This window comes from Callorhinus ursinus, unplaced genomic scaffold, assembly GCF_003265705.2.
Source record: "Callorhinus ursinus isolate GAN/ISIS: 27379988/994484 unplaced genomic scaffold, GSC_fseal_2.0 scaffold13, whole genome shotgun sequence".
Classification (NCBI taxonomy): Eukaryota; Metazoa; Chordata; class Mammalia; order Carnivora; family Otariidae; genus Callorhinus; species Callorhinus ursinus.
In genome coordinates this window covers 17031824-17058828 of record NW_027397075.1, presented here as the reverse complement: position 1 = coordinate 17058828, position 27005 = coordinate 17031824, and the positions used below count along the sequence as shown (strand labels likewise).

Below are 27005 nucleotides of genomic sequence, written 5' to 3'. Positions count from 1 at the left end.
GCTGTGACCATTGTTCTTTTGTTCAACTGTAAGTTGTAAACCAGTGATTCCCAATCTTTTTCAAGTTACTATTGCTTATTTGACTTTATGAAACTTGTTCCTTTTTTTTTTTACCTCCCCAAAGGAAAAAAAGCTTTATGACATACTTATTTTTTTAATAAAACCAAGCAAAAATAAAAGTTCTGGTAATTCTTTTCAAAAAATTGTTTTTCAGGGCACCTGGCAGGCTCAGTCGGTGGAGCATGTGACTCTTGATCGCAGGGTTGTGAGTTCAAGCCCCAAGTTGGGTGTAGAGGTTACTTAAAAATAAAATCTTCAAAAAATTGTTTTCACATTAATAGGAATACAAAAATACCCATCATTCAATATGGTGAAATTAACAATATTAGGCATCCAATCAAAAACTACTAATCATACAAAGGAATGGGAAAACCTTGCCTTTAATGAGTAGAATGATCAATCAAGATAAACTGACCCAGATCCCAGATGTTAAAATTAACAGACAGGTACATAAAAATTGTCATTATAGTTGTATTAAATATGTTCAGGGATGCCTGGGTGGCTCAGTTGGTTAAGCATCTGCCTTCAGCTCTGGGATCAAGCCCCATGTCAGGCTCCCTGCTCAGCAGCAGGGGGGTCTGCTTCTCCCTCTGCCTGCCGCTCCCCCTGCTTGTGCTCTCTTTCTCTCTCTCTCCGTCAAATAAAATCTTTAAAATAAATAAATACATAAATATGTTCAAAATTTAAGTGGACATATGAAACATATTTCCTAAAGACTCATCAAATTTCTAGACAATATAGAACAATAGAACAGAACAGAGAGCCCCCCCAAAAAACCCATGCATATTTGGTCAACTAATTTATGACAGAAGAGCCAAGAATATACAATGGGGAAAAGTCAGTCTCTTGAATAAATGGTGCTGGGAAAATTGGACAGCTACATACAAAAGAACAAAATTGAACCCCAGTCTTACACCATACACAAAAATCAACTCAAAATCAATTGAAGACTTAAATTTCGGACCCGAAACCATAAAACTCCTAGAAGAAAACATAGGTAGTAAGCTCCTTGACATTTGTCTTGGCGATGAGTTTCTGGATTTGACAACAAAAAGCAAAAGCAACAAAAGCAAAAATAAATAAGTGGGACTACATCAAACTAAAAAGCTTGTGCATTGTTGGTAGGAATATAAATTGGTGAAGCCACTATGTGAAACAGTATGGAGGTTCCTCAAAAAATTAAAAATGGAAATACCAGATGATCCAGCAATTTCACTTCTGGGTATATATCCAAAGGAAAGGAAAGCAAGAAATCAAAGAGATATTTCTATCCCCATGTTCACTGCAGCATTTTCTGAACAGTGAAGATATGGAAACAACCTAAGTGTCCATCAATGAGTGAATGGATAAAGATGTGCACACACACACACACACACACACACACACACACACAAACAACGGAATATCATTCAACCATAGAAAGGAAATTCTGACATTTGTGATGTCATGGACCTTGATAGCACCACTAAATGAAATAAGCCAGACAAAAGATTGCATTACAATTCAAATGTAAACTGTAAAATTATGAAATTTTGAAAAAAGCAAAAACATAGGAAAAAATCTTGAAGACCTTAGATTAGGAAAAGAATTTAGACTTGACATTAAAAATATGATCTATAAAAGGATAACTTGACAAATTGGACCTCTTAAAAAGTTTTGCTCTGTGAAAGACCCTGTCAAGAAAACAAAAGGACAAATTACAGACTGGAACAAAATTTTCACAAACCACATATCTACCAAAGGACCTGGTGTCTAGAATATATAAAGAATTCTCAAAACCCAACAGTACAAAAGCAAATAATACATTTAGAAAGTGGGCTGATGACATGTCAATGAAGAGAATACACAGGTGGCAAGTAAGCAAATGACCCAATGTCAAACATCAGCAACCAGAGAAATGTACATTAAAACCCCCAAATAGTGGCGCCTGGGTGGCTTGGTCAGTTAAGCGTCTGACTCTTGGCTTCAGCTCAGGTCATGATCTCAGGGTTGTGGGATCGAGGCCCTAGTCAGGCTCCATGCTCAGGGGGGAGACTGCTTGAGATGCTCTCTCTCCCTCTGCCCCTCCCTCCACTTGTACGCTCTCTCTCTCTAAAATAAAGAAATAAAATAAATATTTTTTAAAAAGCCACAAAGTAAAAAATCCCAATGCTGGCAAGAATGTGGGAAAACTGGATCGCCCATAGACTGCTGGTAGGAATATAAAAGGTTACGGCCACTCTGGAAAATAATTTGGCATTTTCTTCTAAAACTAAAAATGCACTTACCATGCAACCCAGCATTAGCACTCTTGAGCATTTATCAAAGGCAAATGAAAACCCACAACACTCAAAAACCTATACATGAATGTCCATAGCAACTTTATATATAATAGCCAAAAACTAGACTTGACAGGAATGTCCCTCAATGTGTAAATGATTAAATAAATAAATTGTGGTACATCCAAACCATGGAATACCACTGAGCAATTAAAAGGAACAAACTACTGATACAATGAGACCATAGACTAGCCTCAAGGGAGAGCAAAAGGCTCTCTGCATGATACTACATAAATTATTCCACTTATATAACGCTCTTGAAACAACTATAATATGAAAATGGAGAACAGATTAGTGGTTGCCAGTTGTCATGGATTAGAGGAAGGGGGGCAGATTGACTATGAAGGTACAAGGGAGCCTTGTGGTAATAAAAGATACTGTATCTCACTTGTGGCAATGACACAAAGCTACAGAAAAAGTAAAATTGCACAGATATATATACACACACATTACACACAAATGAGTACATGTAGAGCTGATGAAATCTGAATACACTCTGGGCTGTTCCAATGCCAAGTTCCAGGTTTTGATATGGTCCTACAGTTATGCAAGAAATCAACACTCAAGGAGGCGCATGTGAAGGGTACACAGGACCTTCCCATACATTTCCCTGCAACTTCCTGTGAATCTACAGTTTATTTCAAAATAAAAAGTCAGAAAGAAAAAGAAACTTACTATTTAACATAAAAACAATAATACAGCCTAGGGTTTATAGCAAATATATAAAGAAAACATATGAGAGCAATGGCATAAAAACCAGAAGGAGAACAGCATAGGTATACTCCATCAGCTCTTACACTACACCTAAAGTGGCCCTAATATAACTTGAAAGCAGGCTGATCAGTTAAAGATGATACTATAAACCCTAGTGTAACCACTAAAAGAGCAAGGTGAAGAGATATAACTAACAACCCAACACAGAAGATAAAACAGAAACACAGAAAATACTCCATCCAAAAAAAGGTAGGAAAAGAGGAAAAAGGGAATAAAGAACAGTGTCAAGAGACTAAGAGAAAAATATAAATGATAAATTTAAGTCTAATCATATGAATAATCACTGTTGCCAATAGAAGCAAAATACATTCAAGTGCACATGGCACATTTACCAAGATGGACCATATTCTGGGCCATAAAACATGTCTCAATAAATGTAAAACGGCTTAACTCATACAAAGTATGTTCTGTGATCACAAGGAATTAAATTAGAAATCAATAACAGAAAGATGTCTGGAAAAATCTTGAAATGGTTGGAAATTAAATAACACACCTCTAAGTAATCCATGGGTCAAAGAAGAAATCAAAAGGAAAATTAGAAAGTACTTTAACAAGATGAAAATGAAAATACGACCTATCAGAGTTTGTGGGAGTCTGCTAAAGCAGTTTTTACAGGGAAATTGATAGCACTAATTGCCTATATTAGAATAGAAGAAAGGTCTCAAATCAGTGACCTCAGGTCCTACCATACGAAACTAGAAAAAGAAGAATAAGTGAAACTAAAGTAAGCAGAACATAGGAAACAATAAAGATCAAAGAGGAAATCAATGAAACAGAGAACAGAAAAACAACATACATAATCAATGAAACCTAAAGGTCATTCTTTGAGAATATCAGTAAAATTAATAAACTTCTAGCCAGACTAATCAGGAAAAAAGAGAGAAGATACAAATTAGCAATATCAGGAAAGAGAGAAGTAAGTAACATCACTACAGACTCTACAGATACTAATAAGATAATAAGAAAATATCATGAACAACTTTATACCTGAAATTTGACAATGTAGATAAAATGAACAATTGATTGAAAAATGCAAATTACCAAAGCTCACTCAAGAAGAAACAAATAACTTGAATAGAACTATATCTATTAAAGACGTCAAATTTATGGTTAAATCTTTCCCTCAAAGAAAGCTCCTGGCCCAGATAGCTTTACCAGTGAATTCTACCAAACATTTAAGGCAAAAGTAATACCAATACTACACAAAGTCTTTCAGAAAATTGAAGAGTGAATACTTCCCAATTCACTCTATGAGCTAGCACTTCTCTGATACCAAAGACAAAAGCATTATAAGAAACTACAGACCAGGGGGCGCCTGGGTGGCTCAGATGGTTAAGCATCTGCCTTCGGCTCAGGTCATGATCCCAGGGTCCTGGGATCGAGTCCTGCATCGAGCTCCCTGCTCCTTGGGAGCCTGCTTCTCCCTCTGCCTCTCTCTCTCTCTCTCTCATGAATAAATAAATAAAATTTTTAAAAAAAAAAAAAGAAAAAGAAACTACAGACCAGTATCCTCATAAATATGGATACAAAAAATTCTAAACAAAATTTTAGTAAACTGAATCCAACAATTATTAAAAGGATAATACATTATGACTAAGTATGGTTTATCCCAGGAATGCAGCCTCAGTTTAACATTTGAAAATGAATGTAAGTCATTCTGTTAAGAGGTTAATAAGAAGCACCATGTGATCATCTCCCATGCAGAAAAAGTATTTGATAAATCTGACACCTTTTCATGGTAAAACAACTCAACAAATTAGGAACAGAGGGGAACTTCCTCAACCTGATAAAGGGCATCTATGAAAAGCCTACAGCCAACACCATACTTAGTGGTGAAGGACTGAACACTTTCCCCTAAGATCTGAAACAACAAGAGGACACCCACTCTCATTACTTCTGTTCAACAGTGCACTAGAGACTCTAGCCAGTGCAATCAAGCAAGAAAAAGAAATAAAAGACGTCGAGATTGGAAAGGAAAATATAAAATTGCCTTTAGTCACAAACAATATGATCATCTAAGCAGAGAATGTGATGTAATCTACAAGACAGCTACTAGATCTAGTGAGTTTAGTAAGTTTGCAGAACAAAAGATCAATATAACAAGTCAATTGTATATCTGTATACTAACAACACAAAATCAGAAATTGAAATTTTTAAAAATATTATTTACAACAGCATTAAAAAAAGGAAATTAGGGATAAATATGACAAAAGGTATGCAAACAGGTACACTGAAAACTACAAAATGTTGCCAAAGGAAATTAAAGAAGAGCTTTCTAAAAGGGGGAGAAATATACATTTTTCTTGAGTCTGAAAACTCAAATTGCTAAGACATCAATTCTTCCCAAATTGTTCTATAGATTCAACACAATCCCAGTGAAGATCCCAGTGGGATTTTTCTGCAGAAACTGGCAAGCTGATTTTAAAATTTGTATGAAAATGGAAAGAGCTTAGGATAGCTCTAAACAACTATTAAAAAAAAAAAAGTTGGAGGACTCATGCTACCTGACTTCAAGATTTATTTAAGGACTACAGGAATCAAAAAGTGTGATTTGGTGTAAATAAGTGAATAGATGAATGGGAGAGAATAGAGAACCCAGAAATACATCCATACATATATGGACAACCAGTTTTTGACAAAGGTACCAAGGTGGTCAGTGGAGCAAGGACAGTGCTGGATCGACTGGATACCCATCTACAAAACCAACGAACTCTGGTTCATACCCGGCACCAGACACAACATGGAGTGATAGACCTAAAAATATATTCAAAAGCAAACACAAATAACATAACATAAAAAAATTCATTAAATTTCTTTGAAAGACACATATATGTAAAGAAAAAATATATATTCAAAAACAAACACAAATAACATAAAAATATAACACAAATAGCATAACATAAAAAAACAAATTCATTAAATTTCTTTTTACTTGTGATCTCGAATTGGAGGTAACACAAGGAAAGTAGGAAGTACCTTCTATGTCAATATTTTTCTATAGAATTTTGGCACAATTATCTCCCCACAGAATAAAAGGGAGTAAAAGTCATACTGGCTACAAAAACATCTCTTCAAAATGTATAATGACTCAGAGATAAGTCTGTATTAAACATCTTTTGTTTAAAATATACAATGAGGGGCGCTTGGGTAGCTCAGTCACTAAGCGTCTGCCTGCCTTCAGCTCAGGTCGTGATCCCAGGGTCCTGGGATGGAGCCCCGCATTGGGCTCCCTGCTCCGCGGGAAGCCTGCTTCTCCCTCTCCCACTCCCCCTGCTTGTGTTCCCTCTCTCTCTGTCTCTCTCTCTGTGTCAAGTAAATAAATAAAATCTTAAAAAAATAAAAATAAAATAAAGTATTTTAAAAAATAAAATAAAATATACAATGAATCAAGGGTAAGGGGTAAGTATAGTAAGAATATCTGATTAGGAATAAAGAGTTAAGCATACTCCTACCATATGACCCAGCCATTCTACTCCTCGATATACACCCAGGAGTAACACAGAGTCCTGCACACAAGTGCTCTCGGCAACTCTAAGAGTCGATCCCAGTAATTCCCCAAACATGCATGAACAGGCGCATAGATATTGTGATGCACCCACAACAATATCAATGGAATATTATTCCACAATAAAAAGGAATGATACATACAACGAGATAGATGAATCTTAAAAAAAATTATGCTGATACAAGACAGACTAAAAAAAGAGAGAGTATGTGCTATGCGATTGTATTTGCATAAAACTTTAAGAATGCAAACTATGGCCATAGTGACAGAAAACAGTGTGGAGCCTGATGCGGGGCTCCATCTCACCCTGAGATCGTGACCTGAGCCGAAACCAAGAGTTGGCTGCTCAACCGACTGCACCCCCCAGGCGCCCCATTAATAAAGCTGTTTTTAACAAAGGATGCATCCAGGATCAAGAAAGACCTGGGTCCTAGGGCTGGAACAAGCCCCAGAGTCTCCCGTGCAGGGGAACGGAAGTGAGCTTTTCAGGGGCTTAGGACCAGGGCGTTCAGCAAGCTCCAAAGGGACACTTTACCAAGGCAGCCTACCTCTCCCCTTGGCATCCTCACTCCCCTCTTCCCTGCTCATCCCCCATCTTTAAACAGAAGCTGAGAGACACTGCAGTGTGCTCATGAAAGTCCAGGCCCACCCACCCGACAGTGAGAACACTGGAATTCAATAGTTCTAAGAACAATAGCGCAAACAGATCTATTTTATTGTGTACACAAGGTCTTCGCAGAGATTCGAGTTGTGGGATTCCGTTCTTTATTAGAGATCTTTGCCCACATGGCACAGCGTGTAGATGAGAGCAGGAAAACAGCTCGGCATCACTGAGGGTCCCTGCATCTGCTCCAATTAGGTTTGACTTCGTTTAACAGGAAACTCGGTCATTGACATATGTGGGTTCATTCTTCTACTTTCCCGGAGACTAGCGGTGCGTTGTCAGAGAGCAGCTCTGCAAGGCCATCAGGGTCTCCACCTTCTGCTATCTCCCTGGGCACGTGGCCTCCAGCCTCCGGGTTCCGTGACGTCTGTGATCCAGCCAGCAGGAGCAGGAAGGGGGAAAGGCAAAGGGAAGAGCCCTGGTTGTCTGGGAAGGCAACAGGGGTGCTGCCCAGAGGAGGGAGAGAGGGGATCACAGCAGGTCAGGGGCCCGGCTGTATGGAGTCAAAAAGATGGCAGATACTGGAACCAGTCCTGGGATAGCACTCGTGCTATGTTGTTTCCCTGAGGGTGTGTCCTAAAAGAGCCAATCACTGGAGCTGAACCACGTCCTCTGGGTCTAAAGGCCAACAATTGAGTGTGTTGCTACAATTTTCTTCCCCTGAAGAATGGCTGCCAAGGAGCCCCACGGCAGGGCTCCAGTCCCACCCTTGAGGGACCACATGGCAAGTGCAGGAAGGAGCCCCCCTCCGCGGGGACCCAAGCCGGCACCACTAATCACTGAGGCTCTGCCCTGAGCGCCGGGCATGCTCCTCTAGCCTCCTCAGCGCCCAGGGTCTCTGGGCTGCCAGGGGGGTAGCTGGGTGAAGGGGCCCAGCCCATTGAGGAGTGTCTGCTGTCCCGGAGCACAGACTCAACAAATGGTCAAAGCAGGTATGTCATCACAGGGGCGCGGTGGGAACGCAGGAGGAAGTCTGTTCAATGGGGGTAAGGTCGCATTGATATCAGACAGTAAGAGGCACAGAGGTGGTGGGTGTTTTCATCAGACCCGGTTCTCCTGCCAGCCAGCCACAGGCACACCCGCCCGCGGCCCCGCTCCCTGAGTGGGTACCTGAGCGAGGGCTCAGCTCTCCACCTGGAGCCCTGGCCCTGAGCTCGTCCCTGGGGGGGTGGGCGGCCCAAGCCCGGCAGGAGGGCCCCCGCGGGAGCTGCTGCTCCCTCCAGGCCCAGCCTCCACTCGTGAGCAGGGTCAGGGTGAGTCCAGCTACACAGGCTCCCGCACATGCATGACGGCACTCAAGGTGCCCGAACAAGGAACGGGGAGGGGCAGGGGCCCCTAGGGAACATTCTGCACCTCTGGGCCTCCCGCTCCAGTGCAGCACCTCAGCTACAAGGACTAAAGCAACACACCCCTTCTTGTTTAAAACATTTCAGAGAGAACCCAAAGGTACACCGTCCAAGAAGTCCCCCAGACCTGGCTGCGCTCCCCATACGGTTCCTGTACATCTTTGCATAAGTTTTCTGGTCCACATGTATTTGCCAAAGAACGTTACTTATAAGTAATTCGATTCACGATAACTAACGTATTAAGTACATCTTATGTTAAAATTAGAAGCAGGGAAGCTACAGCCCTAAAACTGATCCGAGCAGAGGGGACCCTCCCAGGGCGCAGTTTCCGGGACGGCCAGCAGGTGTCAGAGCCTCCAACAGTATCTCCGCGCTCCCGCGGCGAGCTCCGGGTCGGGAAAAGTCCGGAGGGAGACGAGATGGGGAGACCCCCATCCGCCATTGTTTGGCCCTTTGGCCCGATATTTTGTCTGCCACTGGGTTTGGGGCGGGGGCGATGGCGAGGGGGGCTGCAGAAACCAGTTAAATCATCAGACCACAGATTCCCATTCAGCTGGGGAGCCTTTGATCCCTGGAGAAGCTGTTGAAACGCCGCCGTTGGACGGCCTCCCACAGCTGGGCGGCACTCCTGGAAGCCAGGGCCGTCTCCCCCCGCCAGCTGGACACCCGAGGAGGGTGCACACAGAGGAGGGCTCTGCCATGGCCATCCTGGCCTCCCAAGTTCTGTATGCGGAGGCCCCCGACTTAGCCTTAACATCGGGGTCACGGCCTCACTGGCCAGTCTGGCTGTCCGGAGCTGCTGACCTAGGAAGCCCTCACCGTGCTGGAGCAGGCCTGGGGCCCAGGGCTGGAGGCACCGTTCCTCCCGCAGGGGCGCCCAGCGGGACAGACATGCCTGTGGGGCACCATGCAGCGCCCCCACCAGCCTCACCCTATAATTCCCGGAGCACCAAAGCTAGGCCGGCACAAAGGGAATGTTGGGGCAGGTACAACACCGTCGGGGACCGGGTAGGGGGAACGGCGACCATGGCTCTGGCCAGGCAGACCCTTCCCTGAGAGTGTCAAGAAGGGAAGGGATCCTGGCCACGTGCCCCAGCTGGCACAAGCCCGGGCTGCTCCCCAGACCATACCCCACTTCTGGCCGTGGGTCCAGGGAAGGGTTCGGACAGGGTCCAGACCCACTGCACGCTGGGGCTTTCCCCTGGTAGAACTTCACCACGCAGAATGATGCCAAGCCTATGGGAGAGGGCAGGAGGCAGGGTGCAGGGAGGGAGGGGGTAAGAAAAGAGTTCAGCATCCCCTGGACGCTGCTGATCATTGTGATTTCCATGCATTCTGACAGGCGGTGAAGGCGACCTTTCCATGTGATTCAAATGACCTCATCTGCTAAACTGGTACATCCTACCACAGGCCCCATGAAGTAGCAGTCATTACTTAACTCACTATCCATCTTCCATGTCATCTATATCATTTAAAATAATACACCTGTGCTGCCGTACACACAATAAAAATGGCAACTTACCATTAAAACACAGGTGGCGTTCATATTCAAATACAATCATGCATTTTGATGCTCAATGTTTCAAGCATAATATACAAGCCAAATGCTTCATTTGAAAACAAACAAGGATAAAACGCTGTCTATATTGGGATCCACATTCATTGACCACGACTGGTGTAATGACCACAGCTTTGATGTGGCCCACACTGGTCTGGCCATTGTAGGGCTTTCTTCCATCACCCTGTTCCATATGATGTAAGAGGTATGGAACTGGAAGAATCTCTTGTAATGCTAACCAGACTACTTCTTTGATCATTTCAAAGGGAATACTCACTCTGAGGAGGGTCACACGGAGGCAAGGGAAGGGGTCATCAAGCACCACCCCGATCTGTTCGGGGTTTGTCTACCTCAAGGAAGCCAGGTTTAATGATGGGGCCTCCCCTCCAGGCACTGTGTTAACGCAGTGACTCCTGGATAATCCTGGACCCGATGCATTCCTGGTAAGTCAAAGAGACTCCTAAGCCCCTGAAAAGTCTAGCTATTCTTCCCTAGTTCTACCTCATCAGGCCGCTCACGTGATGAGGCTACACAAGGCCAAGACAGACTTCACTGGTCAAGGTCTGAGATCCCCAGGCTTCCCAGTCCCTGGAAAAAAAGCAACCAGTGGGGTCTCGGGGGTGGGAAGGGACAGGGTTCAGGCCCCCGCCTGCCTCGCTGAATCAAATACCTGCTTGCCACACACCCCCTCCAGTTCAATCATGCTTTGGGGGTGAGTCAGAGAGGAGGTGGGCGGTCATGCCTGGTTTTGACAGGTGTCTGGTCCCCTGATGACCACGACTCCTCCCTCGACTTAATCCTTCCCGCACAGAGACTCCTCCTCTAAGCCCTGTGCTCAGCCAGGCAAAAGGCCTGATTCAGAACCCTGTCCCCTCAGCAGTACCCGAGGCTGTTTCCCTGCCGTAACGCAGGTAAGGAAATCACCGATGTGGACACACAAAAGCAGACAGAGGACTTCCTGAGTCACACCTGAGTTCGGGCGCAGAGTAAGGCCAAGCTACAAGCTCGAGGTCACTGACCATAATTATCCCTCCCGAAAGGGCGGTCTTCCTTACCTGCCCCCAAGCAGCTTCTGAGGCCATGACAAATAGCCGTGCCCGTCGGAACCCCAGAGGAAGCATTCCTCAGCAGGTCTCCCAGCCCAAGCGTCAGGGACGGGCACCAGCAGAGTAAACAGACCAAACCAAGAGAAGCAAGAGAACTGGTTCTCCTGCTCTCCAGATGGCTCACGACCTGCCAATTATGCGCAGCACAACATCGCTGAATTATTTTTAACCTTTACGGAGCCTCCTGGCTTCACAAAAGAAGTATTAGATGGTGGAGTTGAAGGACGGCCGGAAGCAGAGACCAGAAGGCAGTTCACGAGCAGGGATGAGCCCAGCGGCGGACCGTCTGCAGTACTGGGCAGGTAGAACACGGCACCTCTTGTCCAGGGAACCACGAGTGTGGTCCGTTTGGGCTGTGGCTTATTTGCAGTTTATTTCCCCAAATAAGAAGTGGGTGTCCTCGAGGCAACGTCAGGGTCAAGTCAACAAGTGGCAGAGGAACCCCGAGCTCCAACTCCCCGAGCTCTGTTGCATGATGGCCCGTGGGCGGATCAAGGTAATCCTCCAGGAAATCGGTGCAGAGTTCCCAAAGCCCAGCCTTTTGGACAACTGGACTCAGTGTCTAAACAAACTGATCCTCCTTTTAGTAGCTCTGCTGTGGGCAAGGGGGAGAGAGGGGTCCCATGTCCTCTCTCTGTTCCACTTTCTCTACGAAAATCTCCTTTCAAAACTTGTCAAAGGTATACCATAGCCCCCCAGTGAAAAGACGTACCCAAAGCTCGTCCGATGACCTCGGTATTGAGAGTTGCAACTCCCAACGCCTACAGGTGCCAAACAGATCTGTTTCATAATATCACCTTGAACTGTATTCTTCTGGCCCTGACACACTTTACTTTTTTAAAATACCCATTCGGGGCACCTGGGTGGCTCAGTTGGTTAAGTGACTGCCTTCGGCTCAGGTCATGATCCCGGAGTCCCGGGATCGAGTCCCACATCGGGCTCCCGGCTCAGCGGGGAGCCTGCTTCTCCCTCTGACCTTCTCCCCTCTCATGCTGTTTCTCTCTCTCTCTCTCTCAAATAAATAAATAAAATCTTTAAAAAAAAATTAAAATACCCATTCGTCTTGAAACACAGCCCACGTTTAACAGAGACGTGGATATGAGAGACAGTTCACCTTCTTCTTAGTTCCACTGCCGGAAATACGACAGCACAAGTTTGACCCTAAATGGCTGCTGGCCATCAGGCTCGATGCTGGGGAGGTCACAGGGAGCAGAGGGGACCGTGCTGAACTAGAATGTACATCACCTGCATGAAGGCAGAAGCCACTGTTAACACCAACGGTTAGTCTTGCAGAAGCGTGGGCTCGGCGCTTTCCGAAGAAACCAGAAATCCAGATTTTCGTGTACTCTCCCAGTGTTTCAACATGGACTATTAGCTTAAAAAGAAGAAGAAGAAGAAGAAGAAGAAGAAGAAGAAGAATCTCGGGTCACCAGTTTGCTACCTCTCCTTCAACGACTAAGGGCAGTCCCTGGGAACAGAAGAACTGGCCTGGAAGCCAGGAATGCAAGGCTGTTGGACCTCGCTCTGACACCTGGGCCAGACACCTGGCTGTTGTGGGTCTCTGTCACCTTGCCCAAAAAGTTTAGAGGCCCAAATTCCTTTCGACACTAAATTACTGTACTGTACAGTTATATAAGTTTTCTAGATGGCCAATTCCCACAAGAATAACTGGGAACATAATTAAAAGGGAAAACACCCACAGAAATAGATCACAGGACCACAGCAGCATCTACGACACCGTGTAGACACAGCCTTGGCGGGGCCAACCCCCTGGGTTAGTATGGCCATGAGAAGGTGGGCCTTTCCGCCAGTGCGACCTCTGCCCTGAGAGCCGCCCACCCACCAGGGAAGAGAAAGTGCCATCTCCTCCTGTGTACGTTGGCTATGCTGGGCAGCACCTCTCTACGCAACAGAGCTAGCGTGGGTCTCCCGCCCCTAAACTCAGGGTTTCCGGGGGACATTTGCAGTTGGAAAGCAAACAGGCTGCTGTGAGCCCCAACTCCCGCTGAACCCTTGGCCATGGCCCCACACCAAAGCACACAGGGTCTCGGACAGGCACCTTTTCTTCTTGGGGCATGGGAAGGGAGTAAGAAAAGAGTAAGCTGGGGAATGATAGCGGAGGGTAAACTAAGGGCCTCCCCACCGCAAAGGGTAAAAATCGGCGTATTTCAGTAGAAGAGTATTCACCTTCCTGCAGGTATATGAAGTGCGTGTGCCTTGGGCAAAACAAAGGCACCAAGAAGAAGAGAAATTAAAACTGTGCAGCTCCTTCACACGGGCCTTCCTGACCTTACAAACGGGCGGACAGACAGAACGCCCAGCTCCAGGTGCCGCGGGGAGGGGACTCGGCACCTACTTTCCTAAGCACTTCTGTGTCTCAGTTGTGAACAACAGGGCCCTTCATTCTGCCATTGGCCACCGCCAACAAGTACCCAGGAAGTTTCGGAGAACGAATCACCTTTGACTCCAAAACGAGCTATGACCTTTCTCTCTACTTGTCTCTTGGAGGCATTTTCTCCGCTGCACCCTGAGACGTTAGGTCACCAGTGTGCTTGTTCTAAGTCAGCTTGTCGTTAGCCCGAGGCCTTTGTATTATCTGCTGCCTCTGCCTGGAATGCTCTTTACCCTGATCTCCTCAGGGGTGGCTGGCTGAGGTCTGAGCCTCCCGGGCACCCCTCTGAGGGGCCCTCCCTGGCCCTCCAAGTATTTACCCACGCATGGCGGGTCACGTGACCCTGCCTCTCGCTTCACACCACCTGATCTGTTGCTGCGTTTCTGTCTTCCTAGCCTGCCTTCTCTCACTAGCATACGAGCTCGGTGGAAACAAGCATTTAGTATTTCCAGCTGCTAGCACGGTGCCTTGCATACAGCTAGTGCTCGGGGAGGAGTAGTCGAAGGAACGGATGGATGGCTGGATGAAGGGAGGACGGCCTCCAGCAGATAGATCCCTGCGGTTTACTGGGCTCGAGTCTAGCAGGGAAGGCAGACATTTAATCCGTGCTTCTGAGAACAATCTCCAAGGAAGTGAAGGGCTGGCCAGACGGGCAAAGGAGAGCAGAGGGGTGGCAGGGAAGGAACCCCATGGGGGAACAGCACCACGAGGCGCCATGTCTGGAAGCAGAGCCCGGGCTCCGGGAGCCCCCAGGGCAGGCGTGAGGGAGACGGGGCCTGGAAAGAGAGGCAGGAGCCAGTTGGTAAGGAGCTGCAGAGACCCGCCTCTGCCTGTTGGATTTTAGTCCTCTGAGCAGTGGGGGCCATCCACGTATTTTTAAGGAGGGAAGTGACACGATGGCTTTCTGTTTACAGAGATAATTCCGGTGGCAGCAAAGGCAATTAAGAGAGAAAAGAGCAAAACAGGCAGGAGGTTATCATCCAGTCCAGGTGAAAACACATCTGTGAACGTACCTCCCAGTAGCACCAGAGGAGGAGGAAGAGGAGACACACGGAAAGCTGGGGTTTTTTTTTTGTTGTTGTTGTTGTTGTTTTTTAAAGATTTTATTTATTTATTTGAGAGAGAGAGAATGAGAGATAGAAAGCACGAGAGGGAAGAGGGTCAGAGGGAGAAGCAGACTCCCTGCTGAGCAGGAAGCCCGATGTGGGACTCGATCCCCGGACTCCAGGATCATGACCTGAGCCGAAGGCAGTCGCTTAACCAACTGAGCCACCCAGGCGCCCAACGGAAAGCTGTTAAAAGGGTAGAATCAGTGGAGCTCCGTGACACACGATATGTGGGAGGCGAGGGGAAGGACGGGGTTAAAGGAAATCCCATCAGCATCCACGGTCTTGTGCACGGGGCCTGTGGAGCCCTAAGTGCCTTCTGCGCAGATGCGGCTGGGGCCTGCGATGCTGGCCCAGCTGGGAATCTCTACCCGGGCACCACCGCGGTGCACCTGCTTCATCCGTAAGTCTGGAGAGAAGTCCCTCTGATGTGTGTGCATCGAACCTACCACATTGATGATTTCTCTGTGCGATCACCTCCATGCACAGCCGTGTTTGGAGGTACACACTGATCCATCACCACAGAAGCATGACTATCGGTCTAAATATAGATGTGCCCATCACCTCAGAGAAAGAACAGACCACAAGTCATGATTCCACTTACCCAAGGAAATTTTCAGGTGATAAAATTAAAAAACAAATCCATGTAAGGTTTCCTAAGTCTGGAAATCTGATCGGATGGTCAAATTACGATGACCTGCTTCCCTTCTCTTGACCTTCAGCGGCTCATTCAGCCCCCGCCCCACCCCGAGCTAGTTCTCAGTCCTCAAGGGAAAGCTCACGGGGCTCTCCGCCAGGCATGCTGCAGGATCCTCACCCTGTTCCCGCTCTCCCGCGCTAGCCCCTATCTGCTGCCACCGCCTGAGCGGCCACATCCTGTCAACAGCACAGGCTCTGGGACCTGCGAGCTTGGCTTTGAATCCTGGCATGGCCATCTGTGAGCTCCGAGACCTGGGGCAGGTTCCCCAGCCTCTCTGTGCCTGTTTCCACCCTGGTAAAAGTCAATGAGTTACTGTTTATGAAGTACCGAGCACATGGCAAGTAGCCAACACGTGGAACCCGTTGTTCCTACCACCACTGCTCCTACTGGCAGGGGGAAGCCTGTACTATGTCCTGCCACAAAGTGCCCGAACGACAGGGCTCTGGGTGAGGTAAGGGACAACGCCCTCCTGCTATAATATGCTGCCCAACAGATTACGCCCAGTGTTTTCTGAAATTATCATTGAAAGAGTCACTTACCAACAAAACCAATGAGCATATGGGAGGGGGGAACAAACCATAACAGAAAGATAGAGAACAAACTGAGGGCTGATGGAGGGAGGCAGGTGGGGGAGGGGCCAGAAGGGTGATGGGGATTAAGGAGGACACCTGTTGTGATGGGCACTGGATGTCATCATATGTAAGTGGTGAATCACTGAATTCTACTCCTGAAATCAATATTACGCTATATCTTAACTAACTAGAATTTAAATAAAATTTTGAAAAAAAATAAAAATAAAAGAGTTCCTTCCATGTTTTACCTGCAGCCCTCCCTTCTGCACACTGTCCTCCCAGGACTAAGATATGAACTATGGACACCCAGGCTAGAAGACAAATGAGTGACAGACGCCACACGGTCTCCCTCCCTCAGGGAAGGGCTTTGTTACGGGGTCAAGTAGGTCCAGCCTGGCTCTCACTTGCGTAAGATGGATTCTTCCCAGGAGAATCCTTCGTTCCTCACCTAAATAGATTTCTGGAGTCACCCTCTTCCCGATTCTTCCAAAGGGAGAGTTTGAGTTTGATCCTTTAAAATAATTAAAGACCAATCATACAGGTAAACTATTTCTAAGTGGAAAGCAAATATAAACTGTAAAAACATGCCAAGTTCAAGACTAAAAAATAGTTCTGATAATAGGAATTTGAATTTATCTTTGATGATGAACTACCCGTCAATAATCTTAATATTAGGACAGGGAGAGGAAAACAAAATTTTAAACATGACACCACTTACATTAGCCTAAAAAAAAACACATCCAACACATGGGAATAAATCCGATAAAAGATGTGCAAGACCTCTCCAGAGAATCCAGAAACACTGCTGAGAAAAACTAAAGAAGACCTATATTAATGGGAAAGCATGCCGTGCTCCTAGGCACAAAGGTTCAATATCATAAAGACATTTGTTTTCCCCAAATTAATCTACGGATTTTATTCAAGTCCAGTCAAAATCTCAGCAAGTTTTTGTGGAAATTGACAAGATGACTCCATTGTTCTGTGAAATGCAAATGGCCAGAAGAGCCAAGGCGATATTGAAGAAGCAAAACACAGTGGAAAGATTTACATCCCCAGACGGCAACACTTATTGTAAAATTACAGCAATTAAGTCAATACGGTATTAGCAGAAACTTCTGTCAGCAAAACACAAAGATACACAACAGACCAATAGAACAAAGAGGGTTTAGAAACAGACCCACATGTGTACACACCTCTAATTTTTGATAATGACACCACACTGCAGGGCAGGGAGGAAGGAATGGTCTTCTCAAAATGGTGCTGGTCCATCTGGATATAAACATAGAAAAACAAATGAGCCTTGACCCCTACTTCACACCAGTCCCAAAACTAAATCTTAGGGGCGCCTGGCTGGCTCAGTTGGAAGGGCATGCGACTCTTGGTCTCAGGGTCGTGAGTTCAAGCCTCACGTTTGGTGTAGAGATTACTTAAATAAATAAACTTAAAAAAAAAAAAACCACTAAATTCTAGGAGGACTGTAGACATACCCTGGAAAGGCAAGACATTGAAACTTCCAGAGAGGGCACCTGGGTGGCTCAGTTGGTTGGGCAACTGCCTTCGGCTCAGGTCATGATCCCGGAGTCCCGGGATCGAGTCCCACATCAGGTTCCCTGCTCAGCAGGGAGTCTGCTTCTCCCTCTGACCCTACCCCCTCTTGGCCTCTCTTTCTCTCTCACTCTCTCTCAAATAAATAAATAAAATCTTTTAAAAAAAAGAAACTTCCAGAGAGTATCTTAGGAGAATATCTTCACGCCCTTGAGGACAGGGAATGACTTCCAAAGTAGGACACAAAAAGCACAAACCATAAAGGGAACAATTGATGAATTGGATTTCATTAAGAACTTCTGCTCATCAAGACACCATTAAGAGAGTGAAAGCAAACCACACAGTGGGAGAAGAAATTTGCAGCACATGTATCCAACAAAGCCCTCATATTCAGAATACATAAATAATTCCACAAATCAATAAGAAAAAGGAAACACAATTTTAAAAGGAGGGAGAAGTAAAACACTTGAAAAGGCACTTCATAAAAGAGACTATATCCCAATGCCCCCCACTAAAAAATATTTTAAAAGGGCACAACAGGATTAGTCATCAGAAAAATGCAAATTAAAGCTACAGTAAGATGCCGTTGAGGTCCGGGCAACATTCTATTTCATGACATGGGTGGTGGTCTCACAGGAAACAATTCACTGAGTTGTACACATAAGGATTTGTGCACTCTTCCCCGTTTATTATACTTTCTTTTTTTTTTTTAAAGATTTTATTTGTTTATTCGGCAGAGAGACAGCGAGAGAGGGAACACAAGCAGAGGGACTGGTAGAGGGAGAAGCAGGCTTCCCACGGAGCAGGGAGCCTGATGCAGGGCTCGATTCCAGGACCCTGGGATCATGACCTGAGCCCAAGGCAGACGCTTAACGACTGAGCCACCCAGGTGCCCCTTATTATACTTTCATAACAAAATGTTTCCTAAAAAAAGAGACTTGAGAAATATATCAGCCAAAGTTAATGTGCAGACCTTGTTGGATTTTGCCTCACACAAGCCAGCTGTTACAAAAGAACTTGCGAGACTTTGGTCATTAACTGCATATTTGATGATAACTAATAATTGTTTAGGTGAGATAAAAGGTTTGCATCAGTGTTTTCTATTTGACAGAGAGAGACACAGCGAGAGAGGGAACACAAGCAGGGGGAGTGGGAGAGGGAGAAGCAGGCTTCCCACGGAGCAGGGAGCCCGATGCCAGGACCCCGGGACCATGACCTGAGCCGAAGGCAGACGTGCATCAATGTTTTCAACAAGAGTTCTTATCATTTAGAGCTACATACTGAAGTATAAGTACATATATTATAACTAAAATAACATCTTGGATTTGTCTCAAAATAGTCTGAAGAGGGGGGACAAGAAGACGAGAATCGAGGAGCTGGCGGCTGGTACAGCTGACCCGGGAACAACACGGGGGCTGGGGGGCACTGACGCCCCCCCCAGGCAAGAATCCATGTATAACCTTTGCCTCCCCCAAAGCTTACTTGCTAATATAGCCTGCAGTTCCCCGGAAGCCTCACCGATAACATAAACAGTCAGTGGACACATTATTGTGTATGTTGTGTGTATTATGCATTGTGTTCCTACAATAAAGTAAGCTGGAGAAAAGAAAATGCTATTAAGAAAATCATAAGGAAGAGAACATATATTTACAGGACTGTGCTCAAAAAATCCGCATCTCAGTGGACTTGCACAGTTCAAGGGTCAACGGCGGTGTTCTACTTTTGTGTATGTTTAAAATCTTATACGATAACACCTTTTTAAAGCTATAGCAGAGCCAAGTGGTCATGCTTTGGGGATGTCTGTGACTCCTCTCCTCCACCCCTCCCCAGCCGAATCAAACATTACATAGTGACGACGGAAACCATCACCATTGAACCCCTAGGCTACCGGGGCCTCCAGAAGTTGGCTCGGCCATTCTGTCTTCATCAAGCAGAGCATCTGAAACAGGAGGACCCAAACCACATCTGCACACTGGGCAGCAGAGGAAACACAGTGTGCCTACTCTCAGAGAAGGGGTTAAATAGAAATATTTACTAGGGATTCGGATATGAAAGAGCAATCATTTATCCACACCCTCTGGGGGGTATGCCAATGGAAGGTCTCTACAAGGCCCGGATGCCCCCCCCCGGAAGAGCGGACCCAGAACAGAAGCTCCTGCAGCCGCCCGGTGCTAACCCTTCCTGTGTATCCCTAGATACTGAGGCTGTGCTGTCCAGCCTCATCTCAGTGAGAGGTCTCTGGCCCCCTTAGCCCGCCGACCGGGCTGGAGCTGCTAGTGGAGTAATCAACTGTCAATGCCTGTATAAAACAAGTCTGGCTCTTTCTTACTCCAGGATGCTGGACTCATATGGGCTTTCAGTCTAGAAGCCCTCCTGAGACAGACACAAGTCATTGCAAAAATAACCCGGCTAGGGCCTCTTGACCCCAGCGTGTCTCCCAGGAAGCCTTCCAGGTCTGGGGCTCGCCTCGTCCACTCACCACCTCTCGGTGAAGGCACTCGATTGAGAAGCACATCTCCAGGCTGCACCTAGCTCACTTTGCTTCCCTTCTGGGCAAAACGCTGGATTTCAACAAGGGCTTCTTGGAGAAATGAACCGGCTCTCTGATCCCTGCGGTGGCTCGTGGAGGAAGGACAACCCTGCCCTCCCTCTGGGCTCACGTATCTACTAACCAGGCTAATGAAAGTAAAGGTTTCACAGGCAGGGAACAAGGATTCATTCCCACTAAAAGGGCAAGGGTAAAAAATTAATTTATAGGACTTGCTCCATTTCTTCTTCTGACCCCTAGGAACCTCAACAGTGGGCACTTTTCAGACTAATACCAGGCCTCTCTGAAGAGCGTAGGGGTTGAGCACCCAGCTCCCCCGCACACCAGCCACATGACCTCTAATGTCCCGTGCTTCAGTCTGTCACCTGGGAAATGCAGGTAACAGTACACACCTCACAAGGTTGTGAGATTAAAATAGTACAGTATGTGCAGAGCACTTAAAATGATGCCCAGTGTTGGCCCTTAGCATTACTCTAGGACTACAGAAGCCCTGCTGAGGACCCATGCCACACCGCCAGAAAGAAAGAACAGGAAGGGTGGGCTCTCAGAAACCAAAGGAAGGGAACAGTGTTGTTGAAACTCTGTGGTTAAACCTTTCAAACACATCTATCTCTAGCTATTACCCTATTTGTCACAAAACAATACTTGTCAATAATTGGCGGTAAAGAAAAAAATACTCTAAGAGGTCAGAGGTGTCGCAGGAAAGTGGACGCCCTTGTATTTCAGAAATGCATACAGAAAGGCCACTCCTCTGTTCGAGGACACAAACCCTATTCGCACCCAAGGGACCAGCAAGGCCCTCAACGGCCAGTCTTTCCGTTTTTTTTTTAAAGATTTTACTTATTTATTTGAGAGAGAGAGACGGTGAGCACCAGCGGAGGAAGGGGCAGAGGGACAAGCAGACTCCCCAACATGGGGCTCAGTCCCACAACCCTGAGATCACGACCTGAGCCGAAATCAAGACCCAGACGCCTCACTGACCGAGCCACCCGGGCGCCCCTCAACTGCTAGCCTCGGTTTAGCCTAGCGCCACTCCACACATCCCAAAAAGAGGCTAAGAGCCACTATTTTGCTCTTTTGTTGTTAATGACTGGCATCCGTGGGCTCATTCAAGTTTTTTTTTAATTGAGGCTATTATAATGCTTCACATTTGCCTATACGTTTAGTATTATTTAATAAAGAGCATGACTTCCAAATAACTGAAAAGGTCCAGAGAATTAAAATATTAAAATTTTTAATTTTTAAAAGTCTTGCCATTACACCATTACTTCTATATGCCCTGTGCACACATTCTGAAAAGGTATTTTCTCATAATGAGAATTTCTTTCTGTTAACACTCATAATTGTGTTTTACCGTTGGCTATTCTTTATGATTCTAATGCCAGAGGAATGAAGAGCTTATATGAAACTGAGGATGAGGAAGACTGCCCAAAGGGCCTGTTGTCTACCATGCAGACCCCAGGGGCTATTAATTATTTAGCAACTTTTCAAAGTTAATAAATAGGAATGTCTTTTTGCCCTTTATTCCCCAGATGAATTTAACCAAATGAGAAAGAGGGTGTGTGTGCACAGAGTGAGCAGTCTGAGGACACAGGGGGTGCAGGTAACGAAAAGGAGATTTAAAAATATATATATATTTAATGTCAATTAAGTATGTACAACACTACCTTACGTGGCATGGTTTTATTATGACTAAATCCTCATGAATATTTTGATGGTTTTTGAGTGTACTGTGAAAAACATGAGCACTTTAAAAACATAACATTAATACAAAAAAAAAGGGAGCAAAATTAAAATGACACTTGAAAAAAATACTTATAGTTAGAAAATGCAAACACCGAAGTATCAAAGGGAAAAAATAGCCCCCTTCTCACTGCCGAGTCCTTCCCCCCCAAAGCTTTATGCTTTTCTATCCTACCAGAAAAATAACGTATGCGTGTACATTGATTTATTTACTAAAAGGAGTCCTATCGTGCAGTTTTGTGAAATACGTTTTTTACTCAATAACATATCTTATTTTTTTAAAGATTTTATTCAGTTATTTGAGATAAAGAGAGAGCTCAGGCACTAGTGGGGGGAGGGGCAGAGGGAGAGGGAGAAGCAGGCCTCCCGCGGAGCAGGGCGCCCGATGCGGGGCTCGATCCCAGGACCCTGGGACCATATGACCTGAGCCGAAGGCAGACGCCTAACTGGCTGAGCCGCCCTGGTGCCCCCTCAATAACGCATCCTGATGCTGTTTCCGGATCAGCACAGGCCCCTGCCGCACTCTTTCTGCTCTTACACCAGTGCTTAGGGAAGATCTCAGCACGTGAAGCTCAGCGTCCTATGGGGTGTTTCAATGGGGCCTGCCACCAAAGGGAGTGCAGCAAGCACAAGCCACTCCAGTCCATCCCAGGTGCCTGGTTGGAAAAGGACCATCCAGTTCCCTTGGTTCACTTGAATTCCTTCAGAAACCTCCTGGGACACTGACGTACAGCCAGTGGGTCTCAGCAACAGCTCGGGAAAGAGCTGCTTGCCGCTGAGGAAGGCGACACTGCTCTCTGTCCACGTGTGAGAGGAAGGGTTCCTGGGGCAAAGCAGGAGTCCTGCCCTCGCGCTCAGATCCGCCTGCTGTCCCCGCTCCACTGCCAGGCGTGTACGGAAGGCTCGCGGCAGGAACGGAAGGTGTGCAGACGGGGGAGCAGACGCGGGCGCCGGAGAGACACGCGGGGGGCGGTGGGTTCGACTGCCAGGTTATTCTGCAGGTATTGGAAGCTCCCTGCTCAGGAAGACCAAGGAAGCAGGGCATTCAGAGCTGCCGGCCTCAGGGTGCACAAGAACACAGTCCCGTGGCTGAGTCGGGGTTAAAAAAATGACCACAGAGCCCACGGCTCAGAAATATGAACAACAATAAAGCCATCTTACATCTTTGCACTTAGCTGCCTCGAGTCCTTTTTGAAACGTTGGAGGGATTAAACTCTATATTGAAATCTTTCGACGGAGCATTTTTCCAAATACCTGTTCTATTTGTTCTCTCATTTGACCCCCACACCAACTCAGCAAGTAGGCCGGTGCCACTTCCTGCACCTGCAAGATGGCATGTGTGCAGGGCCACGACTCACCCAAAGTCAGCGGGCCAAGGGTTCTGACTCCAAGCACCAGGCTCCTTCCTGGATTCTCCCTGGCCCCCCCAAGTCCAGGGCCAGCTTGCCAATTTCAGAACCCTCAGCAAGAAGAGCCCGAAAAGAAGCCAGAGATAGAAATATGAAATATGCCCTCCTCAGGAATACCCGAGATCATGAAAACTACCTTTTCCTAACAAAAATTTAAGGAACTGGGTCTCTTGCACGGGAGCACCAGGCGCCAGGCTCGGAGCGGAACTCCACGGATCACTTAAAGAAAATGGCAGACAAGCCGGACATGGGGGAAATCGCCAGCTTCGATAAGGCCAAAGCTGAAGAAAACGGAGACGCAGGAGAACACCCTGCCGACCAAAGAGACCATTGAGCAGGAGAAGCAGAGTGAAATTTCCTAAGAACCTAGAGGATTCCCCACCCCCATCATCTTCAACACACCCCAGTCGTGATGTGGAGGAAGAAGAGCCAGCTGCAAGATGGACACGAGCGACAAGCTGCACTGTGAACCCGGGCACTCCGTGCCGACACCACCAGCCTGCGGGTCTCTGACGGGACCCCCCCCCCCATCGAACTGCCAAATTCTCCAGTTTGCCCTGGGATATTATAGCAACTTATCTGTATGTTTAATGAAAATAAAACACACCTCGTGGCAAAAAATAAAAAAATTTAATGAACTGAATAATACTGATGTTGCTAAGTACCAGGTTGTGATACCAAACTCACACCGTAACAGAACAATAGTCTTTACTAGTTTTACAAAGACTTTTGTGAAAGGGGAACCCAGCTGGCTCACTCAGTGGAGCCTGCGACGCTTGATCGTGGGGTTGTTTGAGCCCCATGGTGAGTGTACAGATCATTTAAAAATAAAAAAAATCTTAAAAAAAAAAGACATTTGTGGAGCAACTGGGTGGCTCAGTTGATTAAGCACCTGCCTTTGGCTCAGATCATGACCTCAGGGTCCTGGGATTGAGCCCTGGGTCGGGCTCCCTGCTCAGCGAAAAGTCTGCTTCTCCCTCTCCTCCCGCCCCTCCCTTACCCCCCACCTCGTATGCTCTCTCTCAAATAAATAAAGACTTTTGTGAAAATGTAGTTTTATATTTTATTATTAACACACACTACCTCAGCTTTTTTTTAATCCAGTAGCTCTTTAATTTTTCCAGTTAGGCACTAACTTGGACAGTACTAGTAATTTGCATTTCAGTATCTAACACCTATGTCTTGTCTTTTTGTCACTCACATGTCCTACATGACTATTTTTTAAACTTTTTTGAGACTGTCCAAAAGGAGAAATATATTTTACTTTGTGAAGCATAGATACATATCTGTCACTGAAACAAAACTTTCACAAAATCATAATCATCCTTCCTGTGTGTGTTTTACTGGGATATCTCCTATGCTTTTTATACCTCTGGGGAATAGAGGTCTAGAAAGGTTCCTCTCTGCTGACTTAGTAAATTAGCAAAAATTAGGAACAGCCTTTAGGATTGAAGTAATACACGGAGGGCCAGGAGGCTGGAAGTCAGGAGCCAAATCTTGAAAGATGAACTGGAATCAGAAGGGTAGAGACTAAAAAGATGAAGTGAGCCCAGCACATCTGGGGGACAGTCATGAGGGGTTCATATAGGGAGTGGTAAGGAATAAAATCAAAAACAAGGCCTGAGGTCAAGTCTGCAGAGAGCAAGACAGACTCTGGATTTCATCCTGCAGGTAATAACGCTGTGACTGACGGTCTGTGAGTGTGCAGAGTGCTATTCCAGAATTGTTCATCTGCACACGGACTTGAAACCGGCTCTAAAAACACCCGGAGCTCAGGCACCAGGTTCTCCAGCTCTATTTCAGCACGGAGAAAAAGTGCACACGGACCTCATAAATTCAGAATTCTAACAAGAGCAGTCTGGGTCACCTAAAAAAATAGAAAAGCTGGGATAAACATATTAAGTTTAGACAGCAACTGAGCCGTTTGTTTCTTTTCATCCTTTTATTTCTGTTAATGAAGTGTGGGCCTTATCTGCAGTGACCACTAAATCATTATTTCCTTTACGAAAGCTATACACTTTATTGAGAAGCTCGTCCTCAGTACCGTTATGAGTCTAACCAATAAATAACTTTGCAAAAAATAAATTTTGTATCAGCAGTAACTTTTAATAATAAGGTCGTAAAGCTCACAGACACACAGGGACCTCTGAAGGTGTCCAGCACCCAGTAATTCAGGCTCTGCTGGACACAATGACAGTGCCCTCTGATCCGCACCTAGCACTCCGTCTGTCTCAGGAGAAGAAAAACATCCAGCGTGAGTCACCTTGCAATTACACCGCCACCTGGAAGCATACTTGAGAGATGAGAACTATAAAGCTGGGTCTCTGTAAGCGCCTGCACTGGACTTCCTCCCCCTTCTTCCAGTCTGAGGATCAATAGAGCTCAGGATTCTTTCACTAATTTCTCATAAGCATCATTTTTTTTTATCATTTTTTGAATTTAAAAGGGACTGTCTCCCAAGGCCTCCCTGACGTTACCTTGAGTTACTAACACTGGAAATTTCAGAGATAGAAGGCGCATCAGTTGAATCTACGTTTTTTCCACGCGGAAACTACTTCTGAGGAAGATTTCCTTTTCATTTCCGAGAAAATGTTTGTACAGGCGCGTACACACCGTCTGGGGTAACGCAGACCCTTCACCGACGGTCAGGGTTCATTCAGCCCAGTCTTTGCTGCTGCATTTCTGCGTGCACACAAACGGGCACGTCACAGTGACATGGAACCCTCACGTCTCACCTGAAAATGTCAGGCCTGGATCTCAAGCCGAGTCCCAAGCCTGCTCGGGATGCACGTCCGGCGGAGGCGGCTGGCAGGGCCAGGGGCTGCCCCCGGGCAGGGCCTCGGGGTCCCGCACATCCCGCTCTCCCGCGGCAGCCCGCCTCCCCTGGGGGGCGCGGGCTCCCTTCCGCCCACCGCCCCAGACCCCGGGGGGCGGCCCGGGCGCGTCGGCGGGGCGCCGCTCGGAAATTCGGGTTTCTCCACACTAAGACGCAGAGCCTGGTCACGCCGGTTTCGGTCCGGGTGACCGCTGGGTGAGCCGCCGGGGCCGCCCGCCCTGTGCCTCCACGTCCGGGTCTCGACGCCCCGCCGCGCCCGGCCCCCCTCGACCGCGACCCCGGCCCGCGCCGACTCCGACGCCCCCCGACCCTCTGACCCCCCGGCCGCGACCCCCTCGACCCCGACCTGGCCCGCGTCGACACCGACCCCCATTCCCCGGCCCCGACGCCCCGGACCGCCCCCCCCCGACCCCCGCCGCGACCCCGGCCAGCGCCAACCTGCGCCGGGCCTGGGGCCGCCGCACTTACTCCTGCCAAGGCGGCCGTCGGGAAGGCCAGGGTCCGGGGGACCCGGGTCGGGGGGGATCGGGGCCGGGGTCGCGGCCGCCCGCCGCCCGCCCCAAGGCCCGGCCGCCCGGCGCACGTGCCGGCTGACAGGCCCCCCATAGGTTCCATACCTGCCACCGGAAGTGAGTGAGGAGGGCAGTATAGGCATTTCCTGTGACGCGAGCGCCTGGACTCCATTAGGCAGCAGCTGGGGGAAGAATCAACACACCAGGGAGCGGAGCGCAGCCACCGAGCGCCGAGGCGGCCGCTGCCTCCGCCGCCGCCCGCCGCCGCCGCCGCCGCCAGCGCCGGGGCTCAGCCCCGCGGCGGGCCCCGC

At 47.1% G+C, this 27005-nt stretch overlaps 1 protein-coding gene and 1 pseudogene across 11 annotated transcripts in view; one reads left to right on the top strand and one right to left on the bottom strand.

Annotated features, from left to right (window-relative positions):
• The window catches only part of CNIH3 (cornichon family AMPA receptor auxiliary protein 3), a 218051-nt gene extending 191065 nt beyond the window's left edge, over window positions 1–26986 (bottom strand). Inside the window, exons 1-4 of one of the 11 annotated variants that reach the window (XM_073899835.1) lie at window positions 26800–26986; window positions 25824–26081; window positions 17295–17370; window positions 11281–12706 (exon numbers count right to left, since the gene is read on the bottom strand). In XM_073899835.1, the coding sequence (XP_073755936.1) occupies window positions 11281–11346 (66 nt within the window). In that variant the 5' untranslated portion in view covers window positions 11347–12706; window positions 17295–17370; window positions 25824–26081; window positions 26800–26986. The other 10 variants (XM_073899837.1, XM_073899839.1, XM_073899836.1 and 7 more) reach the window with 10 other exon arrangements.
• Window positions 23529–23944, top strand: LOC112828758 (thymosin beta-10-like; annotated as a pseudogene).
• Window positions 26987–27005: the final 19 nt, after the last annotated feature.